Source organism: Haliaeetus albicilla, chromosome 31 (assembly GCF_947461875.1).
Source record: "Haliaeetus albicilla chromosome 31, bHalAlb1.1, whole genome shotgun sequence".
Lineage (NCBI taxonomy): Eukaryota > Metazoa > Chordata > Aves > Accipitriformes > Accipitridae > Haliaeetus > Haliaeetus albicilla.
The window spans coordinates 886,816-910,110 of NC_091513.1; the positions used below are offsets into that span (position 1 = coordinate 886,816).

Here is a 23,295-nt window from a genome sequence, read left to right on the forward strand (position 1 = left end):
AGGAGAGCTCTTCTGGGCATCACACAGTCATGGATGAGGGTGTCATAGAAAACGGTGGCACTAGTGAGGTCGGAGGAGCAGGTGGAGAAGTCTTTCTGCCTGCCCGCGCCAGATGGGAGAAGTTCCTCAGGGTGGCAGCTCTGATGCACACAGGATGACCATGTGAACAGGAAGGGGAGGATGGGATCTGAAAAGCAGGTCATGACAGCAAAGAGCATGAGTGTCACAGTGCCAGTGTGTGAAAGCTCCAGCAATGGGGTGAAATCACAGAAGAAGTGGTCCACTCCACTGGAGCCGCAGATCTGTATCTGGGACGCAATTGAAATGATTAATGTAGCTGGCAGAAATCCCCCTAGCAAAGGAGACAGACCTGGCAGTTCCTGAGTCTTGTAGAGAGCAGGGGGTGGCACACAGCCCAGTACTGATCGTAGGATGTAGTCACCAGCAGTAAGCACTCTGTACGTGCAAAAGCTGCAGGAAACAACACTAACACCATGATGAGCAGAGATGCTGCTGTCCCCGGTCATGAAGCTGGCCATCAGCTGGGGCAGCGTGGTGGATCTGTAGAAGTTCTCCAGGGAAGACCAATACCCCAAGAAGAAGCCCATGGGGGTGTGCAGATGCTGCTGTGCCACTGTGCACATGACGATGAGGTTTTTTCCCAAGCACAAACACCGTGCGGGTCATGAGAGAGAGGAGGAAGAGATTTGTCTAAGGGCTGGGAACATTCCCCATTCCATAGGTGTGGGGGATTCCATGATGGCCCCATCGTCCTTTCTCCACGGAAGGTTTTAGGTCCTTCATTTGCCCTCTAACCTGTTAGGGAACTTATGGGGAAGAACATTTGGTTTGGTTTTAGTTGCCTGGGTGTCAGACAGGTAACTCACTGCGAGTACATTTCTTCTGTTTAATTAAAGAAAGAGTATAGCTCCCTGTTCACACAGTCGCTGGGCCACACTAGTGAGGTAGATAACGAAGGAGAAGTGGAGTGTCCACATTTCTTTGTGGACAACATTATCACAAATAAAAAAAGTAAGAAAAGAAAAAACCTCACCCAACAACAATGACGACAACAACAGCAACTAATAAAGGCTGGACCTGCAATGAGGTACATTCTGAGTCATATGCTGAAGAGGATGGACACTCTGCAGCTTCTGGAAAACTTTCAGTTGTAAGTGTCCACGCTGCATCCCTGAGGTTCTGATTCCTCATGCTGTAGATGAGGGGGTTCACAACTGGAGGCACCACTGAGTACAGAACTGCCACCAGCAGGTCCAGGGATGGGGAGGAGATGGAGGGGGGCTTCAGGGAGGCAAATATGGCAGTGCTTATAAACAGGGAGGCCATGGCCAAGTGAGGGAGTCATGTGGAAAATGCTTTGTGCCATCCCTGCTCAGAGGGGATCCTCAGCACTGCCCTGAAGATCTGCACACAGGACAGCACAATGAAAACAAAACACCCTCAAAAAGATGAAAGCACTAAACATGAGAAGCTGAAATTCCCTGAGGTAGGCGTCTGAGCAGCAGAGCTTGAGGATCTGGGGGATTTCACAGAAGAACTGGTCCACAGCATTGTCTTGGTAGAGGGGTAGTGAAAATGTATTGGCAGTGTGCAGCACAGCACTGAGAAACCCACTGCCCCAGGCAGCTGCTGCCATGTGGACACAAGCTCTGCTGCCCAGGAGGGTCCCATAGCACAGGGGTTTGCAGATGGCAACGTAGCGGTCATAGGCCATGACAGTGAGAAGAAAACACTCTGCTGAGATCAAAAAGACTAACAGAAAGACCTGGGCAGCACATCCCAAGTAGGAGATGGCCTTGATGTCCTAGAGGGAATTGGCCATGGCTTCGGGGAGAGTGGTGAAGTTGGAGCCCAGGTCAAGAACAGAGAGGTTGAGGAGGAAGAAGTACATGGGTGTGTGGAGGTGGTGGTCACATGCAATGGCATGATGATGAGGCCATTTCCCAGGAGGGCAGCCAGGTGGATGCCCAGGAAGGGCCAGAATTGCAAGAGCCGCAGCTCCCGCATATTGGCAAATGCCAGAAGGAGGAACTGAGTGATAGAGCTGCAGCTGGAAATCAACTTCCTCCTGGGCCTGAGGGACTGTCCAAGAGGCAAAAGACAGTGACAAGTTTGAAGAGACTTCTCTAAGCAAAACCTGATGCATTTCTCATAGAAATCCCACTGATATTGCCTCTCCTGTTTCAGGAAGACCTGTGGCGGGTCCCTTTCATGGGCTGTGGTTGGTGCTGGCTGAGGGTGCCCCAGGGAGCGGGGGGGGGCTCTGCTGTGGGCTCTGCAGGAGTCACTCCTGCCCTACAGCAATGGGTAAGTAGGGACTCAGTCTCTTCTAAGATTAAATCCAACTTTGTGACATCAAAAAGCTTTTCAGCATTGTCACTCCCAAATCACCCAGTTCAGAGCCTCAAAATACTTTTTCCTGGTAGGCCTTGGTGGCAGAGGCAACTGCCATAGACAAGTGAACAAAGACTTTGGACCTTTCAGCCTTGCCAGAGACCTTGGCCATCTCTATTGCAGCCTGCCCTACACTGCCCAAAGCCTGCACCTCTTTCCCTTCAGGCGGCAGACACCCATCTTGATTTCCCACCTAGCTCTCAGCCCAGCATTTCTGTATCTTCACTGATGTCTCTCCACCTTCACGGTCTGTTCCTTGAAACACAAAGCCTTGGGCTGATCCAGTCTCCCTCTGGGTGACTTCTTACACCACAGCACTGCCCTTTGAGGGACATTTCTTTGTGTTCAGTCTGGGCCTCCTCAGCTTCCCTTTGTGGCACTAGTTCTTTCTCATGCTGCCTCTTACTACAAAGAAAGCCTCCACCATCTCTGAAACCACCCTGGAAGCACGCTTATGCTACTCCTACACCATCTGGTGCCTCCACACCACTGGGCCAAAGAACTCCAGGTCCCTCAGCCACTCCACACAGGCCATGTGCACTGGGACCCAAACCCCACCTTGGCCGAACTCCACTCCACACTTCGTGGTTCCTCCCTACTTCTCCAAAACAGGGAGCATCACCCTGGGATGCACCCATGTGTGTGGGTCACACCAGGGCTGAGTTGAGGGGCATGACAACTCAGGTTGTCTGGGTAGCCCACGCTCCTCCTAACGCAGCCCCGCATGTAACTGGCCTTGTTCACAGTGTCCATACTCGACTGGCTCATAGGGCATCCCTCGTAGTGCCCAGGCCCTTCTCCTCAGGGTCACCTCTCAGTCGGTCAGGCCCCAGCCTCTCCTGATGTATGGGGTTATTGTCCCCACAACCCCCTGACACCCACCTATGCAGGACTGGCCACTTCCCCTTGTAAAACTCCAAGTGATTTCCATTTGCTGAACCGCAGAGTTTCTCAAGGTCCCCATGGACTGAAGAACCATTTGGTCAGCTTTTCATGTTTGCGTGCAGCTGGCTCATCTTGATTGGGGTGTCTCCCACAAGATAACAGCATGAGGACTTGCAGGCCCCTACAAATCCCCTCTCCTGGAGAAACTGTGGGGTCCTGGGGGTCTGGTAGGGGTAAGGCCATAGGTCTGGACCCAGAGGCAAAGTTGCCTTTTATGGCAGAGAGCGGCAGAAACAGGCGGAGCTCTGCCTGGGAATGGACAATGAGTCAGATGAGAGCTGAAGGGTCATGGGCAACCCTGTGGTGGGTGCATGTCTTCTATGGTGCCCTTGATGAGGAAGTAGATGAGGCCTTCTTCAGACAACTGGAAGAAGCCTCCTGTTTGCAGGCCCCGGTCCTCATGGCAGGCCTAAACTATCCCAACATTTGCTGAAGGGGACACACAGCAAGGCAAAAGCCATCCAGGAGGTGTTTGGAGTCCATTGACAATGTCTTCCCAACAAGGGTGAGTGAGGAGCCAGTGAGGGGGAATGTCCTGCTGGATGTCATCCTTGGAACAAGGAAGAGCTGGTCGGGGTGTAATAGTCAGGGGTGAGAAAGTAGAGTTGAAGTTCCTGAGAGAAGGCAACAAAGCAAAGAGCAGGACTTCGGGAGAGCAGGCTTTGGTGTGCCAAGAGACATCCTTGATAGTATCCCATGGGATATGGTCCTGCAGAGAAGAGGGGAGAGCTGTTTGATGGTCAAGGATCTCCTCTTCAAGCTCCACAACAGTACACCAGGACATGCAGGAAGTCAAGCAACATTGCAGGAGGCTGGTGTGGGTGAGAAAGGAGCTCCTGACAAAAATCAAGCACGAAGAGGAAGCACAGAGAAGGTGGAAGCTGTCTGCTTTCCAGCCTCAGTGGTTCTGTGATTCTGTGCCAGAGAGAGCTGTGTGTGTATGTGTGTGTGTGTGTGTGTGTGTGTGTGTTTGTGCATGGGGGAACTCTTGCTGTAAGGTCATCTCCATCTTCCTGCTGGGCCAAGGGCTGGTTTTGGGGAATGGACAGCCCTGCCCAGCCTCACTCCTTCCCCAGACACTGGCAGACCCTGGAGCAGAGCTGTCTGCAAAGCCTCACAGGGGACAAGGCTTCAGCAGGACAGTGGTCAGGTGCTGGGGAAGCTACAAAAGTAGGAGGGTCGTTGGGGAACTGTGATCTGAAGGCCATCACAGGGATCATGATGGGGGGAACTTTCCCACCCCTGACTCTACCCTCTCCCATGCTGTGCCTGCAGAGTGGGGTTGTAAGACCACATTTGGGCAGTGGGGCTGGGCCAGCACAAGGAGAGGTGCCACAAAGCAGCTGCCAGGAGGTGTCAGCAAGGACAGTTACAAAGCAGGAATTTCTATATATTGCATTTGTTGTGGAGGCATGAGTGTAGGAAAAGAAAAACTCACTTGGAGATGCTGGTGGCAAAGGAAGTCAAAAGCAAACAGAAGAGCTTTGGTCACTTGTGAATAGACCAAGGCTGAACAAGGGTTGCTGCTGAAAGGGAAGGTGATTTAATAACAGCAGGCACAGCTGGGGCTGAAGGAATGAATGCCTGCTGTGCCTGAGTCTTTCCTGAAATGGTCTCCAGGCCCCTGTGCTCAGGGAAAGGCTTCAAGGAAGAGGAGAGTATGCATTGGCATGAAAGTCAGGAAATCCCACAAGGACAGACGCCAGTTTCTGTCCCTGCAGGGGACTAACCCTGGCAATGGCACAGGCGGGGGGCTGCCTGGCTGGAAGGAGGCATTTTGGAAAGGTGTTGGTGGACAGCGAGATGGACAGGACAGAGCCGTGTGCCTTGGAAGCAAGGAAGGACAGGAGGACCCTGGGCTCTACTAACAGGAGCACGGCCAGGTGACTGAGGGAAGGGATTATACAGAAAACTGTGTCCAGATTTCAGATCCCAATATAGGAAAGCTGTTGGCAAGCTGGAGCCAGTTTAGCAAAGGGCCCCCATAATGGTCCGAGGCAGGAACACTTTACCTGTGAGGAGAGGCTGAGGGAGCTGGCCTTGTCCAGCCCGGAGAAAGGAAGATCTTGGGCGAAACATGTATCAGCATTGCAGTGTTCCCAGGAAGACTGAGTCAGGCTCATGTCCATGGCACACGACACAAGGACTAGAGGCAATGGGCTGAAACAAGGGGGTTAGTGCACATATAGAGAAATACATTTCCAACCACAGCCACATGCTGGGAGCTGTTTCCCAGGGAGTTTGTGTGGGCTCTATCCCAGAAAGCGACCAAGGCGTCTTTGGCTAAAGCCCTGAGTAATCTGGTCTAGCCCTGCTTTGAGCAGCAGGTTTTTTCCAGAAACCTCCTGAGGTCCCTTCCATCCTGAAAGATGCTGTCCTTCCTTCTCCTTCATGTTTTCAAATGAGGGGAAGCTCTCAGCTTCTCCCTGCCCACAGAAGTAATTCACATCAGGTGCAGGTCTGATTGATATGTGCCCCCATACATACAGCTCTGACCATAGCAAGAATCCTTCAGTACGCATTAGTGTGATTTCCCCAGGACTATCAGTATCTATTAAAAAAAAAAAAAGAGAATGAAAACCAAGTCATTCATCTTCCAGAAAATAAATATATGCAACACAGTATTCTGCATCTATGATAGCAGACTTGAAGTAGTGGAAGGGGTAGCGGGGCATCCTGCTGAAGTGAAATAAGTTAAGTTTTGATTTTGAGGTGGCAGAATGACAACAGGTATTTCAGGGCTGGCATACAGAGAGAAATAGAAGATTCAAGCAAGTGTGGGGCTGTGATACTTTGGGTGCGAGAAGAGCATGATGAGAGGATTGGAAGAAGGCAGACAAGTTGTGGGCAATTCACAGGCCTTGACCAATCCTTGCTTGACCACAGCTTTCTGTTTGAATCAACAGCCAGTAAGGCCAGAAGGGCATCAGTATGGCTTGGGAGATGTCACCGTGCGAGTGCAGCGGGGAAATGGGGACATAGGTAAAGTCTGCTGGGAAACCATCAGAGGCATAGGACAGTGTAGGACAGCCTGCAATGGGGATGACTGAGAACATTGCAGCAGGTGAGACTACCACCAGCCAACACAATTGAGATCCTTATGTTCTCCACCCTGGCTGCTGTCTCTTCTGCTGAGGCCCATGAGAAGACACCAGGTTCTTACAGCCCCAGAGCATTGTTGCCTCCTCACCCACCCGCTGTGGATCCTGTCCTGCACTCAGCATTACACACCCCCACATCTCACTGCTCCTTGGAAGAGCCCCAAGCATCGTAGGAGGTAACAGATCCCCTTTCCCAGAGGATGGGGGTCAGCGCTTGACTGTCCTGTTTGGTGAAACACATCAAGGGTTTTCCCAGCTACATTCCACGCTTGGTTTTCCACCTCTAAGCCATGCCTCTGACTTCCTACTTCACCAGCTCCCAGGGATCGTCCCTTTTCTGGTCATTCCCTCCATGGCCTTTTCAGGGATGGCCCTCACTGGGGCCCACTAACACTCTTGGAAACTTGGAGGCTTGCTACTGACTTTTACTTCTGTAGGGGCTTCTTAGGTCTTTCAGGATCTGCAGTTCAGGAAGTCAGCACCAGAGGGCTCATTAACATGCAAAACACCCTCACAAGTCAAGTCGCTTTCCATAGTTTTCTTTTAAGCCTTCAATTCTGATGTGGTTAATAAGAGCAGTTTCAGGAGTGTAATCAAAGTGAAATGATATGAACACTAAACAACAAGAAAGGGTTTCTTTTTCTCCACCTTATTTCTCTGCTTACACATGAATTGATATCAGCAATCTCTAATTGATATTGATCCTGTGCGTCTCCTAATTCAGTGTGAATAGATATGAAAATCCAGAGCCTTTATGTTCCACAACCTATGGTCAGTCTTCATCCCTACCCCCAACCTACCACGTCTCTCATCAGCCACATGGGACTTGGAGCAGCCCTATTCCAATCTGAGCTACCTCCACTGAAGTCTGTAGCTGTGTGTTTCAGCCCATGGGCACCAATTCCCACCTGTGTTACTTGGAGAATGAGTGGCACACAGACACAGAAGGGTGTTTCTCAATTGCCTACATATGAAAACCAAGGAAGGCAGAGTTCAATTAAAAATAAAAGACATTTTTCAGCGAGGTGTTAAGTCCACATTACCTCCATTGAAACCTGCTTCCTAGAGAGGATAACCTTAGGCCAACAGAAAACACAGTTTGTGTTTAGTCACAGAACCCACGACCTCCCAAAACATTTTCTGTCCTGGACTTTGTTTGTTTCTCCATATTCGCTCTTCTGCACACAGTGTGTCACACACTGAAGTCACGAGCTGCCTTGATTCACAGAGGGGAGCAAAGAGACAAAGGGAATGAAATGCTCCCTTTTAAATAGCCAAATCTGCACTAACCCCAACATATCTGGGTTACAGGAACGTTTTCAGGCAGACTCTGCATCATCTAGATGACTGATTTTTCATTTGCTGCTTGGAAAATTATAGGTGACTCTATTGTAGGTGAAGGCAGGCATAAGAGTGATCGCCTCTAACACTAGACACCTTGGGTGCAACTGCCCAGGCTTCCCTTTCTAGTCAAGGGAGAGAAAACACTTGTCTCAGCCAAGAGGCTTTGACACACCCTGCCTGTCCAACAGCTCATGCTCCAGAAGTTCTGCCATTGGTCCTGCTGCACATTTCTCGGTCCTGCATGAGGTCTTCTTCTCCCTCAGGGTATCCTGGAGGCAGTGGCCACTCCTGTGTGGGCAACTGCATGAACCCTTCAATGGAGATGATAGGTACACATTGAAACATATGCAGAAAAGTGCTGAGGGTAATAAGTGTGTAAGAAGTCTTCATTTTCAGAGTTTTGAGGGTTTTCTATAAATCCTCAGGATTGATTTCTCTATTGGCCTTTGACATGGAACAGCAAGCCGATCACCCTTTCTCTCCCTCTACATAAATCTAGATTTATACAGTCATTTCTGAAATGCATTACCTATGAACACGTTGAATGGTGAAAGTGTTCTCAGGACAAGTTTATTTTAAAACATTTGACATCTGCATTTCATAACTAAACAGAGCTGAGAGCGATAGAGGTTGGAGAAGTTGGATAGAGCCCACTATTATTTCTTTGCTACCAAGCAATGTCCAGAATTGGTAGCACTTCCCTCCTATCCTCCCTGTTTTTGAGGTGGCCAAATCTTTATGGGCTACACAATGGCATAACATCATGGCCCTCCAAGTGCCAGACCCCAACCAACACACCACAGAGGCCCAGAGCACAGCCGATGAAAGGAAATGCCATGCTTATTTGACAAACTTCGGATAAACTTCTCCAATGAAATGGCTGCCTTGGTAGATGACTAAGGCATTCGACACTGTCTCCCATAAAATCCTGACAAAGAAGCTGCTGAAGGAGAGGCTGGATGAGCAGAGAGTGAGGGGGATTGAAAACTGGCTGAATGGCCAGGCCCACAGGATGGTGACCAGTGGCACGAGGTCTCGCTGGAGGCCAGTCACCAGTGGTGCACTGCAGGGGTCAATAGTGGGTCCAGTCCTGTCCCTTCAAACCTCTACTGTAGTTTTGTGGTCCTATGGTATCCTTCAGGGAAATCAGCGCTACCAGGCACCTCTCTGAAGTGTCAGTGCACTGATGTGCGCAGCGTGCTGAACAAAGAGGAGGAATTAGACGTCTGTGTGTGGTTACAGTGAGCGACAGTCTCATGTGGAGAGCAGAGACAGTGTGAGATAGCACACAGCAGGAGTGCGGCCAGGGATGGGCAGGCTTGTAAGGCAAGGAGGGGGAGATGCCCTTTATGATAGAGAGAGCAGTGGGAATGCATGGATCTCTGCCTTGGGACAGGTGATGGGCTTTCTGTGAGCTCACGGGTCAGGATCAGCAAGCAGACCAACACTGTCCCGAGTGAGCACCATAACAGACAGAACCCAGGCCATGGACTGAATGAACTCAAAGGACACTTTGTGCCCATTTTGCAGGGGTGGTCCACAGAATAAGGGAATGATATCTGTGTTTAAATGAGACGCTGTGAAGGGGGGTGATGGTTACTGAGGCTGTATTGGATACTGTGAGACCTGAGCATGCAGTAAGCAGAATGGAATAAGAGGGGGATCTTGTCCTGGTTTTTGGCTGGGATGGAGTTAATTTTCTTCATAGCAGCTCATATGGGGCTGTGTGTTTTGGATTTGTGACCAAAACAGTGCTGATAACACAGGGATGAGTTAGTTACTGCTGAGCAGTGCTTGCACACCATCGAGGCCTTTTCTGCTTCTCACACCAACCCACCAGCGAGGTGGCTGGGGGTGCACAAGAATTTGGCAGGGGACACAGCTGGGACAGCTGACCCCAGCTAACCAAAGGGATATTCCAGTCCGTTAGATGTCACGCTCAGCAATAAAACTGGAGAAAGAAAGAGGAAGGGGGGACATTAAGAGTTATGGTGTTTGCCTTCCTAAGTAACCGTTACGCCTGATGGAGCCCTGCTTTCCTCGAGATGGCTGAACATCTGCCTGCCGATGGGAAGGAGTGAATGAATTCCTTATTTTGCTTGGCGCTCATGCACAGCTTTGCTTTACCTATTAAACTGTCCTTATGTCAACCCACGAGTTTTCTTCACTTTTACCCTTCTGATTCTCTCCCCCATCCCACTGGCGTCAAGTAAGCAAGTGGCTCTGTGGGGCTGAGCTGCCTACTATGATTAACCACAACACTCCAGCCTCTCTAGATCCTTCTGGATTGCAGTAGTGCCCTCCAGCAACTTGACTGGCTCTTCCATGCTGTAGTGGCATCTGCAAACCTGACAGGAGTGCACTCCGTCCGTTCCTCCAGGGCATTGGTATAGACATTAACCAGGACAGATCCTAGGATGAACACTTACAGTTCTCCAGGTGTCACTGGTCTGCAGGCAGAGAAGCACTCGTTCACCTCAACCCTCCAAACCCCACCATCCAACCAGCCATCCAGACTGTAATGCCTTTAATTGGATACAATGCACAAGCATATAAAGGGGGTATGGTGTTGAAGCCTTGCTGAAATCCAGGGAAATGATAGACACTGCTCTCCTCTCATCTAGAAAAGCAGTCCTGTTCATCACAGAAAGATGCTAGGATGGCCAGGCATGACCTACCCTTGCGAATTCAAGTCACTCTCCCTTTCAGGTTCCCAGAAATGGGATTCAGAAGGGCAAGGGCTGTGACACACGCTCACCAAAGTGAGGTGAAACAGCCTTTAGTTCCCCAGCTCGTCCTCTGGGACTTGTTGGAAGATGCATGCATCTCTTGTTCTTTGCAAGTCGTCTGGGACCTCCCCCAGTCTCCATCACCATTCCAAGATGATGCAGAATGTCTTTACAATGGTGTTGGCTGGCGCTCTCAGCACCCTTGGATGCTGGCCATCTAAAGAGGTGAGTCTGGTCAAGTAGCCCCTGACTTGGTCCTCATCCACTGCTGGCTGTTCTCCTCCTCTCTGAGTCCTGCCTGAGGGCAACAGAGACGTGGGAGACCTTGCAGGGGAAGACAGCAGAAAAGAAGTCATAGTGTACGTCAGACCTACCTGCATTTACTCTTTCTAAATCCAGTAGTGGCCCAATTTACTTTTCGTTGGTTTTCAACTCTTAAGGAAGCAGTAGTGGCTCACCTTGTTGCCCTTGACATCCCTTGCTAGCTTGAACTTTGGGGGAGCTTTGAGTCTCCTAATACAATCCCTGTTTCCCCAGACAACATTTCTGAACTCCTCCGTTGTAGCCTGCCCCTGCTTCCACCTCCTGTGTGCTGCCTTTGGCACTGGAGCTCGGCGTTGACGTTCCTGTTGAGCCCAGCTGGATTCTGGAGATGAAGGGTTGTTTTCCTGAGTATCAGGACAGATCCTTCCTGTGCTTGAGGAAGATTTCCTTAAAGGCCTCTCAGCGAGCTTAGACTTTTACCTTTCAGAGCTGCCTTCCCATGGGATCTCCCACTACCACCAGAGCCCTGAGCAGGCCAAGGTCTGCTTCTCTGGGATCCCAAACCTGAGCTCTGCTACTCTCTGGCTTCAGTTCCCTTCAGAACCATGACGCAACAACTTCACGGTCACTGCAGCCAAGGCTGACACTTTAATGTCCCTGAGCAGCCCTGACTCAGCCTCCTGGCCCACCTGGCTGCTGTGATAAGAAGTTGACCCTGAGACTCTCCAGGACCCAATGGGGCTGTTTGCACCCAGTCACTTTGCCCGTCCAGTGAGGGCAAGGTTTGCTGATCTGGAGACTTTCTCAGGTTACCTACAGAAGACTTTGTCGATTTCCTCACCCTGACTGAGTGGTTCTAACTCCCACCTTCATGTCACCATCAGTGGTGCATCATCTGTTCCTAAGCCAATAATGCTTGAACAACCTGTTGTCTACCCCACCATACACATTCAAGTTGCCCCATCCTTTACAGAGGCCATGCCCCAGCCTCATTCTCCCACCTTTCCCAACCATCCCCCAGTGCCTCCTAAACGACCTGTCTCTATCCATCACAGTACCCAAAATTGTGCAACCTGACCCACCATGTCGCCACAGTGGTTCCCTCAGAAGCTCTGTGATGGAATCAGGGGCTCCAGATCCTCCTGCCTGTGTCCCTTGCTGTGAGGGCATGCATGCACATTTGGTTTGCAGCCACTCACCAAAGACTTCCCTCATGCGGGAAACTGGAACTAAGCACCCCGATGCCCCACGTATGCAAAGGCCTTTCTTCAGAGCAAAAAACTTGCTGGGAAGGATTGCAGGTGTCAGTGTAATGATGAAATGAGATACTCAGAAAGACAACAAGCCCTGCAGTTCCCAACGCCTGAGAAAAACAGGCCAGGGCCATGCCAGGCTTGCAAGAGAGGAGTTTGCTGCCTGAGGTGACTGTGCAGGACCTTGTGCCAATCTCCAGGAACACAAGGTACCCCTGAGAAAGTCCCTGGGTGAGGTAAGCCTGCAATCCAGCCAGGCAGTGGACATCAGTGGCATGTGTTTTCTTCATAGCATCATTAGGTGTGTAGAGGACAAGGGAGAAAGAATTGTCGGGGGTTGAGAGTAGAGGGACATGAATGGAGACCTGTCTCCCTGCCCACGTGGGTGGGGTAGACTAGGCCTCCCTAACTGCGCGGCTGGGGTAGAGCTGGCCTCCCTACCGGCAAGGTAGGGATAGAACTGACCTCCCTAACCGCGAGGGCAGGGTAGACCTGGCCTCCCGACCAGCGTAGGTGGGGTATACCTGGCCACCCTATCCATGCAGGCCGGGTAGACCAGGCCTCCATACCCATGTAGGTGGGGTAGACCAGGCATCCCCAACCCTGTGAGGGGGGTAGAGGTGGCCTCCTTATGGGCAAGGTCGGGCTAGACCTGGCCTCCCTAGCTGAGTGGGTGGGGTAGACCTGGCCTCCCAACTGGTGACAGTGGAGTAGAACTGGCCTCCCTATCCATGTGGGCCAGGTAGACTTGGCCTCCCTGCCCGCACGGGCCAGGTAGACCAGGCCTCCCGAACGGCGCAAGTGGGGTAGACCTGGCCTCTCTACCCACGCAACCAGGGTAGACCTGTCCTCCCTACACATGGGGGTGGGGTAGACCAGGCCTCCCTAGCCGCGCAGGCGGGGTAGAGCTGACCTCCCAGCCGGCAAGGTCAGGGTAGACCTGGCCTCCCTAGCCAAGTGGGCGGGGTAGAGCTGGCCTCCCTAACCATGCAGGTGGGGTAGACCTGGCCTCCTGACTGGAGCTGGTGGGTTAGACCTCCTCCCTAACAATGCAGGCATGGTAGACCTGGCCTCCCTAACGGCACTGGTGGGGTAGTCCAGGTCTTCCTAACCGCATGGGCGGGTGTAAACCTGGCCTGCCTAGCCGATCGGGCGGGGTAGACCAGGCCTCACTAACCGTGCGGGCAGGGTAGACCTGGCTTCCCTTACCAGGTGGGCAGGGTAAACCTGGCCTCCATAATGGCGCCGGTGGAATAGACCAGGCTTCCCTAACCGTTTGAACGGGGTAGACGTGGCCTCCCTACTGCACCGGTAGGGTAGATCTGGCCTCCCTACCCACGCGGGCGGGGTAGACCAGGCATACCTAACCGCGCGGGTAGAGTAAACCTCTCCTCCCTACCGGTGATGGCGAAGTAGACCTGGCCACCCTAACCGAGCAGGCGGGGTAGACCTGGGCTCCCTAACCCCGCAGGGGGGTATACCTGGCCTCTCTAACGGCGCTGGTGGGGTAGACATGGCCTCCCTAACTGCATGGGTGGGGTAGACCTGGCCTCCGTTCCAGGGTAGACCAGGCCTTCTTAACTGCGTCGTTGGGGTAAACCTGGCCTCCCTACCGGCAAGGGCGGGGTACATGTTGCCAACCTAGCTGGCCAGGCACGGCAGACCAGACCTCTGTACTGGCGCCAGTGGGGCAGACCTGGCCTCCCTGCTGCACTGGTGGGGTAGACCAGGCCTCCCTAACCGCGTGGGCGGGGTAGACCTGGCGTCCTTAACCGCGCGGGCAGGGTAGATGTGGTCTCCCTAATCACGCGGGTGGGGTAGACCTGGCCTGCCTACACACGTGGGTTGTGTAGACCCGGCCTCCCTACACACGCGGGTTGGATAGAACCACATGGTGGGGGTAGACCTGGCCTCCGAACGGCTCCGGAGGAGTAGACCAGGCCTCACTACCCAAGCGGGTAGGGTAGATGTGGCCTACATACCCAAGCAGCTGGGGTAGACCTGCCCTCACTGCTGCACCGTTGGGGTAGACCTGGCCTCCCTAACCGCACGGGCAGGGTAGACCTGGTCTCCCTACCACCATGGGTGTGGTAGACCAGGCCTTCCTACCTGCGTGAGTGGGGTAGACCTGGCCTCCCTAACCGAGTGGGCGGTGCACACCTGGACTCCCTACCTGCATGGGTGGGGTAGACTTGGTCTCCCTACCAAAGTGGGCAGGGTAGACCTTGCCTACCTACCCACGCGGGCGGCGTAGACCAGTCCTTTCTACCAGCAAAGACGGGGTAGATCTGGCCTCCCTAATCGCACAGGTGAGGTAGACCTGGCCAACAGAACTAGGCGGGTGGGGTAGACCAGGCCTCCCGACAGGCGCCAATGGGGTAGACCAGGCCTTCCTAACAGCGCGGTTGGGGTAGACCTAGCCTCCCTAGCCGAGCGGGTGGGGGAGACCAGGTCTCCCTGATTGCGCCGCCTGTGTAGACCAGGCCACATGACTAGCACCGATGGGGTAGACCAGGCCTCCCTAACCGCGCGGGCGGGGGAGACTTGACCTCCCTAGCCGCACAGGCTGGGTAGACCTGGCCTCCCTACTTGCAATGATGGGGTAGACCAGGCCCCCCTAACCTCGTGGGCAGGGTAGACCTGGCCTCACTACCGGTGCCCGTGGGGGAAACCATGCCTCTCTTGACGTGTGGAAAACAGACTCCACAATCAGTGAGATTGTAAAGTAGGTATGTTCATTCAGCACTGGGCGGCACGGGGGGTAGTCCCACCAAAGTCGTGTGCGCCTGACTCGGCAGTTCACCTCAAGTTTATACAGTCAGGTATTACATATTCACAATACGCCTATACATATGCATGACCTATCCCCGCTTCATATTAAAATTAGCTCCGAGAGGTCATTTCCATAGTCTCCTCCCAACTGTGCCTGTGCAGGGCCTCTTTATGGTGGTCGTCTGGTGGTCACAGAGATGAAGATAGATGACTCCTCTTCATCACCGCTAGTAACCTTTTTCCTTGCGCAGGCTCAGTGATTTCTTGATATTCACCCAAGCCGCAAGACCAGCCTTAGCTGGCTCTTGAGGCCTGCTCCTGCTTCTTATCAAGGACTGTCTTTACCTCATTGGCTGGTTCTTGGGACCAGCTCTTCTTATCAAGGACTGTCTCTACCTCAGCTAATTTCAACAATGTAAGCACTAAACAACATCTTTCACCCCCTCTTTATTATGTCTACTGAGATTCTTTTGACTCCCCTTGTCTCACAAGGGCATGTACAGACCTGAGGTATTCGGCACCTTTTTCCTCTGCCTGAGGCTTCCTAGTTTCCCAAGCCCTCCTAGCAGAAACTGTGGGACCTGAGCACCCAGTCCCTGCTAACTCCAGCTGCATTTCACACAGGCATAGGACACAGCCATCTTCTGGGACCTCTTGGGGTCTGGTCCAGAAGACAGGCCATACTGGGCTGGCCTTTTTTCCTCAGCCAGGATATGGAGACGTGCCAGAGGATGGAGCTGGCCATGTACCCCCCCACAGCCAGCACTGGAGATGAGTGATGTGAGGGGCTGCCCTGTGACAAGTGTCCCACAGCAGCTTCTCCTTGCGTCCAGGGAACAAGGGATCAGACCGAGCTTTTCTTCTGCACCTTCCACACTTGGTTTCTCTCCAGCAAGTGCTGGCTCTGCATCATGAGTACAATACCGTTAGCCCACACTCCCCAGTCATACTGAAGAGCTCGATGCTCGTCTCCATTTTTCAGACAAACTCAGCCCCATTCCCAGCTCTCCCTGGTACCCACTACAGGGAGCTTCAGAGCTCTGGGATCTCCCACCAAAGCCTGAGCTCCTTTGAAGGGAACAGCAGTCCCAGGAAGATGGGGAGCAGGGGCATCAGGGAGGAGGGCATGTCAGCCCTCCTGCCAGCCCCAAACTGCAGGCCAGCAATGGCATGAGGAAATGGAGGCCAATGACTCCCTTGTATCCAGGAAAGTCCTCACCAAGACAGCCTTTGCCTTCCCCCCATTCCCACTGCCAGCCCCGCTCACCAGGACAGTGCAAAAACCCTGATCCTGGGGACCCTGGGACCCCTCCATCAGCTCCTGCTGCTCCAGCCATAGACCAGCCAGCCCTGAACTTGCACGTACAGAAATGGATTTCTCTTTCTTATTTAATCCAGAAGCACGAGAGGTGTTTGGGTGCTACACTAGATCCAGGCCAAGCTTTTTTTCCTGAGGGTGCATGAATCACTCTCCAGCCTCCCTCCCTGTGCCTGCTGGGTCCCTGCTGCCTCTCTTGGGATTGCAGAGCCCTCCATTACCTTCTCACACTTGGATCTATTGTTTTCCCTTTTATGAGTACGCCTCGGGTGGTGCCTCTTTTTGTGAAGCTCCCCACTCACTCCTGGGCACACATTGTCCCTTCAGGTCCCCTGAGCTCTCCCAATTCACCTCCAGGAAGGATGAGTGTTGGCCATTAGCCCATAGCACGTATGGCAGCCCAAGGCAGGTAAGCATGAGACAACTCTCCAACTCTCTTTGCGCTAGGCACTGACACCTGAGCCCTGGATCCAGACGTGGGTCCCCAGCAGATCACACTGGGGTGCTGAGCTCATCCTCCAGGTCAGTAGGGAACCAAACGAAAGCCAGAGGATCTTTTAGGGTGCAGCTGAATGACAATGTCCTTTCATGCTCTTTTGAGTTATAGCCCGGTCTGCAGGACCTGCACTGAAGGTTTCTGTGGTGGTAAGTCACCCCTTTTTAAAGACATAGCATTGGGGAGCCAGCTGTGATAGTGTTGTAAGCATTTACAGAATGCTTCTAGGTCACACACAGCAGGTTTCACCATTAGCACAGCTGGGATGGATCCAAACATTTCTGTAGGATCGCAAGTATGACAGAGACAGCAACAAGAAAAAACAAGCAGATTGCAGACCTGCCCTTAGATACCATGGGTGCCATGACTGCATAGGGCTGGGCAAGGGGTTCTAGATGAAAAATGGCTCTGAAACCATTCTTCTCACTGCGTCCTTGAATTCCCTCTCCAAAGAGTGGAGGGCAGCTAATTCCAAGAGCATGATTTCACGGAGAGCAGGTGTCTAAAAGAGATGGAGATTTCCCCCTCTGTGAAACCCCATTTCTGTCCCTAGGCAGTGACAGCAAGAGGTCCACTTCCCCTTCTGTAGGGCAGTGACTCTGCCGAGCCAGCGCAGATATCCAGCCTCTGGTTAGAAACCCTCGGAGGGGATGGGTATTCAGCTCCACCACGCACCCCACAGACCCACCCTCTTGCTGCAGTGCAGATGTGCACAAAAGAAGCTCCTGCATGCGAGTACCCGGTCTGAGCTCCTTCTCTAACCAGTGGGGATGGAGGGTGGCAGTTAGTTACTCACACTTTTGTGTGGCCTGCTGCATTTGCAGTGCCGGGGTGGTCCGAGACACGTACAAGTGCCTGCAAGCCCTGACAGAGCAATTCTGAGTGACCCACAGCCTTCCTCTGCATCAACACTAGAGATGAGTGGGCCTCCACTGAATGGGGGTGACGCTGATCACTCTCCAGACTCCTTCACCCATGCTGCGGGGTCCCTGCTGCCTCCTCTGGGATTGCAGAGTCCTTGTTTCCCTGTGGATACACCAATTTGGCACTTTACCTTCAGTGACTCCACCTTGGGTGCTCTCTCACTTTGTGGGGCTCCATTCACTGCCCACCTCGGGCACGCTCTGTCCCTGGAGAGCCTGGGGGATCGCCAGGCAGCTCCAGTTTCCCCTTGAGAATGACGTCTGCCCCATCTGACATGTGACAGCCTTGGGTATGTCACTCAGTGACCAGCCATGGCCTCCACAGTCACTAGACACTGATGGGTGAGCCCTAAACCCAATCCTTGATCTCTACATGGTCACAAGGTGACTGAGAGGGTTTGCTCCTGCAGTCATGCAGAACCCTGAGCAACTCCTGACTCCGGCATTGGAAGACAAGCCCAGTGTTCACGCGCAGCACAGAAGAGATCTCATTTTATTACACAGATGTTGTAGTGTGTTCAGCTCTCAACAAGCATTAGACACCTTTAGAGAGGCTCCAGGTAAGAAAGAGGGGGTTCATACCTCTGTAGAAGTAAAAGGACTCCAAACATTACTGTAGGAACATTATAAATGAAGAATAACAATTACAGTAACAATAAAGAGAACAACAAAAACAACAAGAAAATCAGGACTGGTGTGGAATACCCTGGCAGTCATTTGTGGAGAGATGGGATGTTTCTTGGTGCTAAACAGGAGTCCATGAAATCAGTTTCCTAATACCATTCTTGATCTCATGGTTCCTCATGCTGTAGATGAGGGGGTTCACTGCCGGAGGCACCACTGAGTACAGAACTGCCAGCAGCAGGTCCAGGGATGGGGAGGATATGGAAGGGGGCTTCAGGTAGGCAAAAACACCAGTGATTACAAACAAGGAGACCACAGCCAGGTGAGGGAGGCACGTGGAAAAGGCTTTGTGCTGTCCCTGCTCAGAGGGGATCCTCAGCACAGCCCTGACGATCTGCCTATAGGACAGCACAATGAAAACAAAACAATAGAAGTGCACAAGGACACTAACCACAAGTACCCCAACTTCCCTGAAGAAGGAGTCCAAGCAGGCGAGCTTGAGGATGTGGGGGATTTCACAGAAGAACTGGTCCACAGCATTGCCTTGGCAGAGGGGTAGTGAAAATGTACTGGAAGTGTGTAGCACAGCATGGAGAAACCCACTGCCCCAGGCAGCTGCTGCCATGTGGACACAAGCTCTGCTGCCCAGGAGGGTCCCATAGTGCAGGGGTTTGCAGATGGCAACATAGTGGTCATAGGCCATGACAGTGAGGAGATAAGATTCTGCTGACATCAAAAATATAAACAGAATGATCTGAGCAGCATATCCTGGGTGGGAAATGGCCCTGTTGTTCCAGAGGGAATTGGCCATGGCTTTGGCGACAGTGGTGGAGATGGCACCCAGATCGAAGAGGGAGAGGTTGAGGAGGAAGAAGTACAGGGGAGCACAGAGCCGGTGGTCACAGGCTATGGCGGTGATGATGAGGCCGTTTCCCAGGAGGGCAGCCAGGTAGATGCCCAGGAAGAGCCAGAAGTGCAAGAGATGCAGCTCCCGGGTGTCTGCAAATGCCAGGAGGAGGAACTCAGTCATGGAACTGCAGTTGGCCATATGCTTCCTCTGGACACGGGGGACTGTCCAAGGAGGAAAAGGCAGTGAGAAGTTACCAGAAACATCTCTGAGTAAAAACAAAGATATGTCTCATACACCCTCCCCCTGCCACACACGCACCCTTTTCCCTTCCTCAGGAGGAAATTTCATTCTGCCTCTGGTCTTCCACTTCATTTTCTGTGGCTCTGTGTGCTGGAGCAGGGCCTCTGCCCATTGTCTCTTGAGGAGTCGACCCAGCCCCACTGCAGTGGGCAGATGGGAACGTGGCAGGGAGGCTGAGTTTGATATTCAGAACACATCAGGTAAAATCACTTCTAACACAGGAGGGCTTGTCAGCATCTGCACTCCCAGTGTTAAAGAATGTGGGTGCAGAAAGGAGATTTAGGGGGGTTGGGGTTTTTTACCTACTTCCCCCATCCTGCCTTGTGAGTGTTCTCTGAAATCAGAAATCGTGATCATTTCTACTGCACTCAGAGTGACCAGCTGTGAGACACGAGAGGCAAAGGGATTCACTGTGGCTTAGAGAGGAGTGAATGGAACTGGTTGGGCTTGTTCCCAGCTGCCCCATGCTTGTAGTTTTCTCAGATGGAGTGTCATCACACTCCCATGGTACCAATAAAAGCCACCAGATGCTGCTGAGAGCAGAGGGACCCACTGCAGACCACTCAATGCCTCACCCTTTCTCAAGGTCTCAACACCCTGTTTCTAGCCAAGGACATACATGGATCATTTCATCACTCCAAAAGCATTTCCTCAGTCATAGATAACATCTCTGCACCTGGCTTTGTGGGCTTTCAGATAACAGAAAGCTGCTATGTGAATGATTTCCATGCTTAAGGACAGCTCACAGCTTGGAAAGCCGCCCCAAAGAGATAGCCAATGTCCTAATGATTACATCTAATTCAGGGAAAACCAGCTCATTCCCCAGCCCCACAGACTGCATTGCCCACAGCCCCACAGGTGAAAGCTGGGACACCTCATTTCCATGGACACACCTGCATAGGAGGACCCACAAGGTCAGAGTGTGACTCTGCAGCTGAAACTCCCATTCCCGGACAGCCTGACAGCAAGAATGAAATAACACTAAAAACAACACAGACAACCGGAGAATCATGGGAAAATGCAGTGAGGGTCTGGCTGAGAAAGGCAAGCAGAGAGGCAGCCGGGCACTCAGGAAAGTTCTGCTTACTCAGCTATTCAGACCTCCTCCCAGACACCAACAGTGCCAGGTAGATGCTCTCAGCCCTGAGCTCTGCAGAGGGAAATGGGCACGTGGCTGGAGAGCTGCACCCACGGCTCTGCTGGAGCTCTGGCTGCTGAGGACATGGTTCATGCTTTGGACCCCCCAGTTCTGAAGGGCAGAGGCTTTGCTGGGAGGGAGAGGAGGCAAGGGGGGTTGCTCAGAGGAAGGGGTCTGCGCTGGAGGGGATCATACAGAGATTTCTGAATTCTCCCTCCCACAACATTTCTTGGTTTTGTTTCCTCTCATTCCTGATCATATTCTTGCTGGCTGGAGATTTTCCTCCTGGGAGGTGTTTCCCTGCGCCATTTCTTTTCCCTGTCAGCACTCACAGATCCCATCCCAATCTCTGTGCACTCCCCCTGGCCCTACAGAAACCTGCCTGTTTGCAGGGCACTGGCCATGATACTGAAAAGCCGGTCGAAGAAACTAAGACTCATTTTGGAGTTTTAGAAAGCAGGCAATCTTTATTGCAGTGCTGGATACACGGGGGATAGTTCCACCTAGTGTGCATACCACAGCTTTAGCACTAACAGGTTATATAGAATAACTAATTGTATATTAATCAGATTAGTATACATATACATAAAAATAATTGCAACTGATTATCTTAGTACTGCCTACATCCGATCACGCGCAATGAAGGATTCGAGTCGAAGGGCTGCTTTTGCGACCACCGACCCATTTGAAGTTCTTGCTGGCTGTCCTTGAAGTCTTTATTCTTGTCCTTGTTCTTTCATCTTGAAGCTTAAAGCAGTTTCAATCACATGTGGTCACTCTCAGCATTGTTCTCATCTAGTGTACAGGAACATCTCTTCATAAGAGCAAAGAACTGCAAAACATATGAATAATTACTAGTTAATCACTTGACTAGACTTGGTAATTATCTCCCCGGTTACCCTTTGTCCATTGTTTTAACCATAGTGTTAATATATATCATATATCAAATCTCACTTGCACAGTCACCTAGCAGCAAACCAGTTTTCATAGAAGGTACAAAGTATTAAAAACATAAAAGTTTGAACAAATCACATGAAATGTATGGACATATGCTATCAGCCAGGCGCATGCTCCTTTTTGCAGCTGGAAAAGGGCAGATCAGAACAACCCTGAGAGGTCCAGCAGGTGATTCTGGTGCTGTCCATAGGCAGGGGAGTGGCTGAAGGCATTTTAGGAAGCTCTTGGCAGACCTACTGATCACTCAAAGTTGCAGCTCAGGAGTCTCAGGGACTTGTTGAAACTTAAGAGCTCCTCTTCCACTTCTCCTTTTCTCTCCTCCCTCTCTCTCCCTCTGGAATTGGAAACTGAGAAGACAGACTCAGGAAAGCTCCTTATCTTTATACTAATCCCTGCCTTGTTCTTCTCTTTGAAACATCCTGTTTGAAATATTCCGGGGGTGACTGGGAGCTCTGAGCATCCCTGACCCACACAGCATCTTCTTGGCAGCAGCAGGACCCTGCCCTGCCCTGTCCCACCAAGGGTTGCTCCTTCCACCCACAGCTTCTCCCCACTCTGCTGTTACAGGTCCCCAGGCAGGCTGAGTCCTTACCCTGACCGGCGGCAGAGTCCCTGCCCCAACACACAGCTTTTCCCTGCAGCCAGAGACTTACTGTGCAGAGGGCTGTGAAGAATTCTCTTTGAGTCAGCTCTCTGCATCCTCTCACCCCCGGCCGCCTTTAAACTCTCTCTGCATCACTCCTCTCCCCTCGGTGCCTGCTGGCAGTGCCCTCAGCCCTGCTGCGCTTTGCAGAGGAGCTGCTCCTGGGCAGAGCTGTGTCTCTGCAGTGCTGCCTGCTTGCCATGAGCTCCCTCCAGCCCAGGAGCCCAGCCCAGCTCAGCAGCAGAGGACCAGCCCAAGGCAGCCCTTTCTCTGCCCCCTCTGGGCTCCCTCCAGGTGTCCCTGGGGCTCCAGGGGAACCTGCTGGGAAACAGGCTGAAGCAATCACTGGTGTTCCGTCTCTCTGCTGGGGAGAGACACTTATTCACAGCACTGTTATTTCTCCTATGAGGAAAAGATTTGGACAGGAGAATCACCTTTCCTTGATCCATCCTTACACAGGACACCCAGACAGTGACAGGCAGGGAGCTCCTTTACCCCTCTGAGCAAAGGGATTCAGCTGAGTCAATGGAGGCATCTCATCCTGGGTGCTGGAAGGGGACTCAGCTCCCTCCCATGCCTGCCACAAACCCTCAGGAGGTGGGATTCCTCTTGCCTCAGTTCAGGCGTGCACCGAATAAGCACCTGCATGTGAGCTCCTCATCTCAGCTCCCTTGCTCATCAATGGAGAGGGATGCTGGGAGTGAGGTGCAAATGTCTGGTTACATCTGAGGTGTCAGAGGTGGTCAAAGGTGTGTGCAGGTACCTGCAAACTCAAATGGAGCAGTTCATAGAGACAGGGCAGCATCTGGAGGCATCCTCTTGGAGGCTCTTGGGAATTTCCTTTGGCAATCTGAAAATTAGAGCAGACAAAGTCATTATGTTCTGGGCAGCTCACAGAATTAGTCATCAGAACGCTTGGAGCCCTGTAACACAGGGAGAGTTCACCCTCTCTCTTTCCCATTCTCCAGTGGGAGAAATTGAAAAAAAAAAACCCAAACCATCAGGTCTCTCTCTCCATCCCTGCGTTTCCGACAATGAGGTTGTGGAAAATACATCTGCAAATGGTAGAGGGGAGAGCTGGGGTGAACGCTGAGGCTCCAACCCTATATACGTAAGCAAGATGAACAGTTAAACCCAGGGTTTCCACCAAAGAAGAGGTAGTACATGCACTTTTCTTTTTCTCCCCTTTCCCTTTGTACAAAAACAGGATACCTCACTGCAGC

The 23,295-nt window shown here is 52.1% G+C and overlaps 1 protein-coding gene across 1 annotated transcript; it reads right to left on the reverse strand.

Annotated features, from left to right (window-relative positions):
• Positions 1-1,825: 1,825 nt before the first annotated feature.
• On the reverse strand, positions 1,826-22,611 carry LOC138683116 (olfactory receptor 14A16-like). The gene is made up of 5 exons (XM_069774642.1): positions 22,272-22,611; positions 18,341-19,255; positions 5,373-5,506; positions 3,486-3,609; positions 1,826-2,103 (listed from the first exon to the last, which is right to left on the reverse strand). Exons 1-5 carry the CDS (start codon positions 22,519-22,521, stop codon positions 1,826-1,828), a joined length of 1,701 nt encoding a protein of 566 aa, XP_069630743.1. The 5' UTR covers positions 22,522-22,611.
• Between the last annotated feature and the right edge of the window lie 684 nt (positions 22,612-23,295).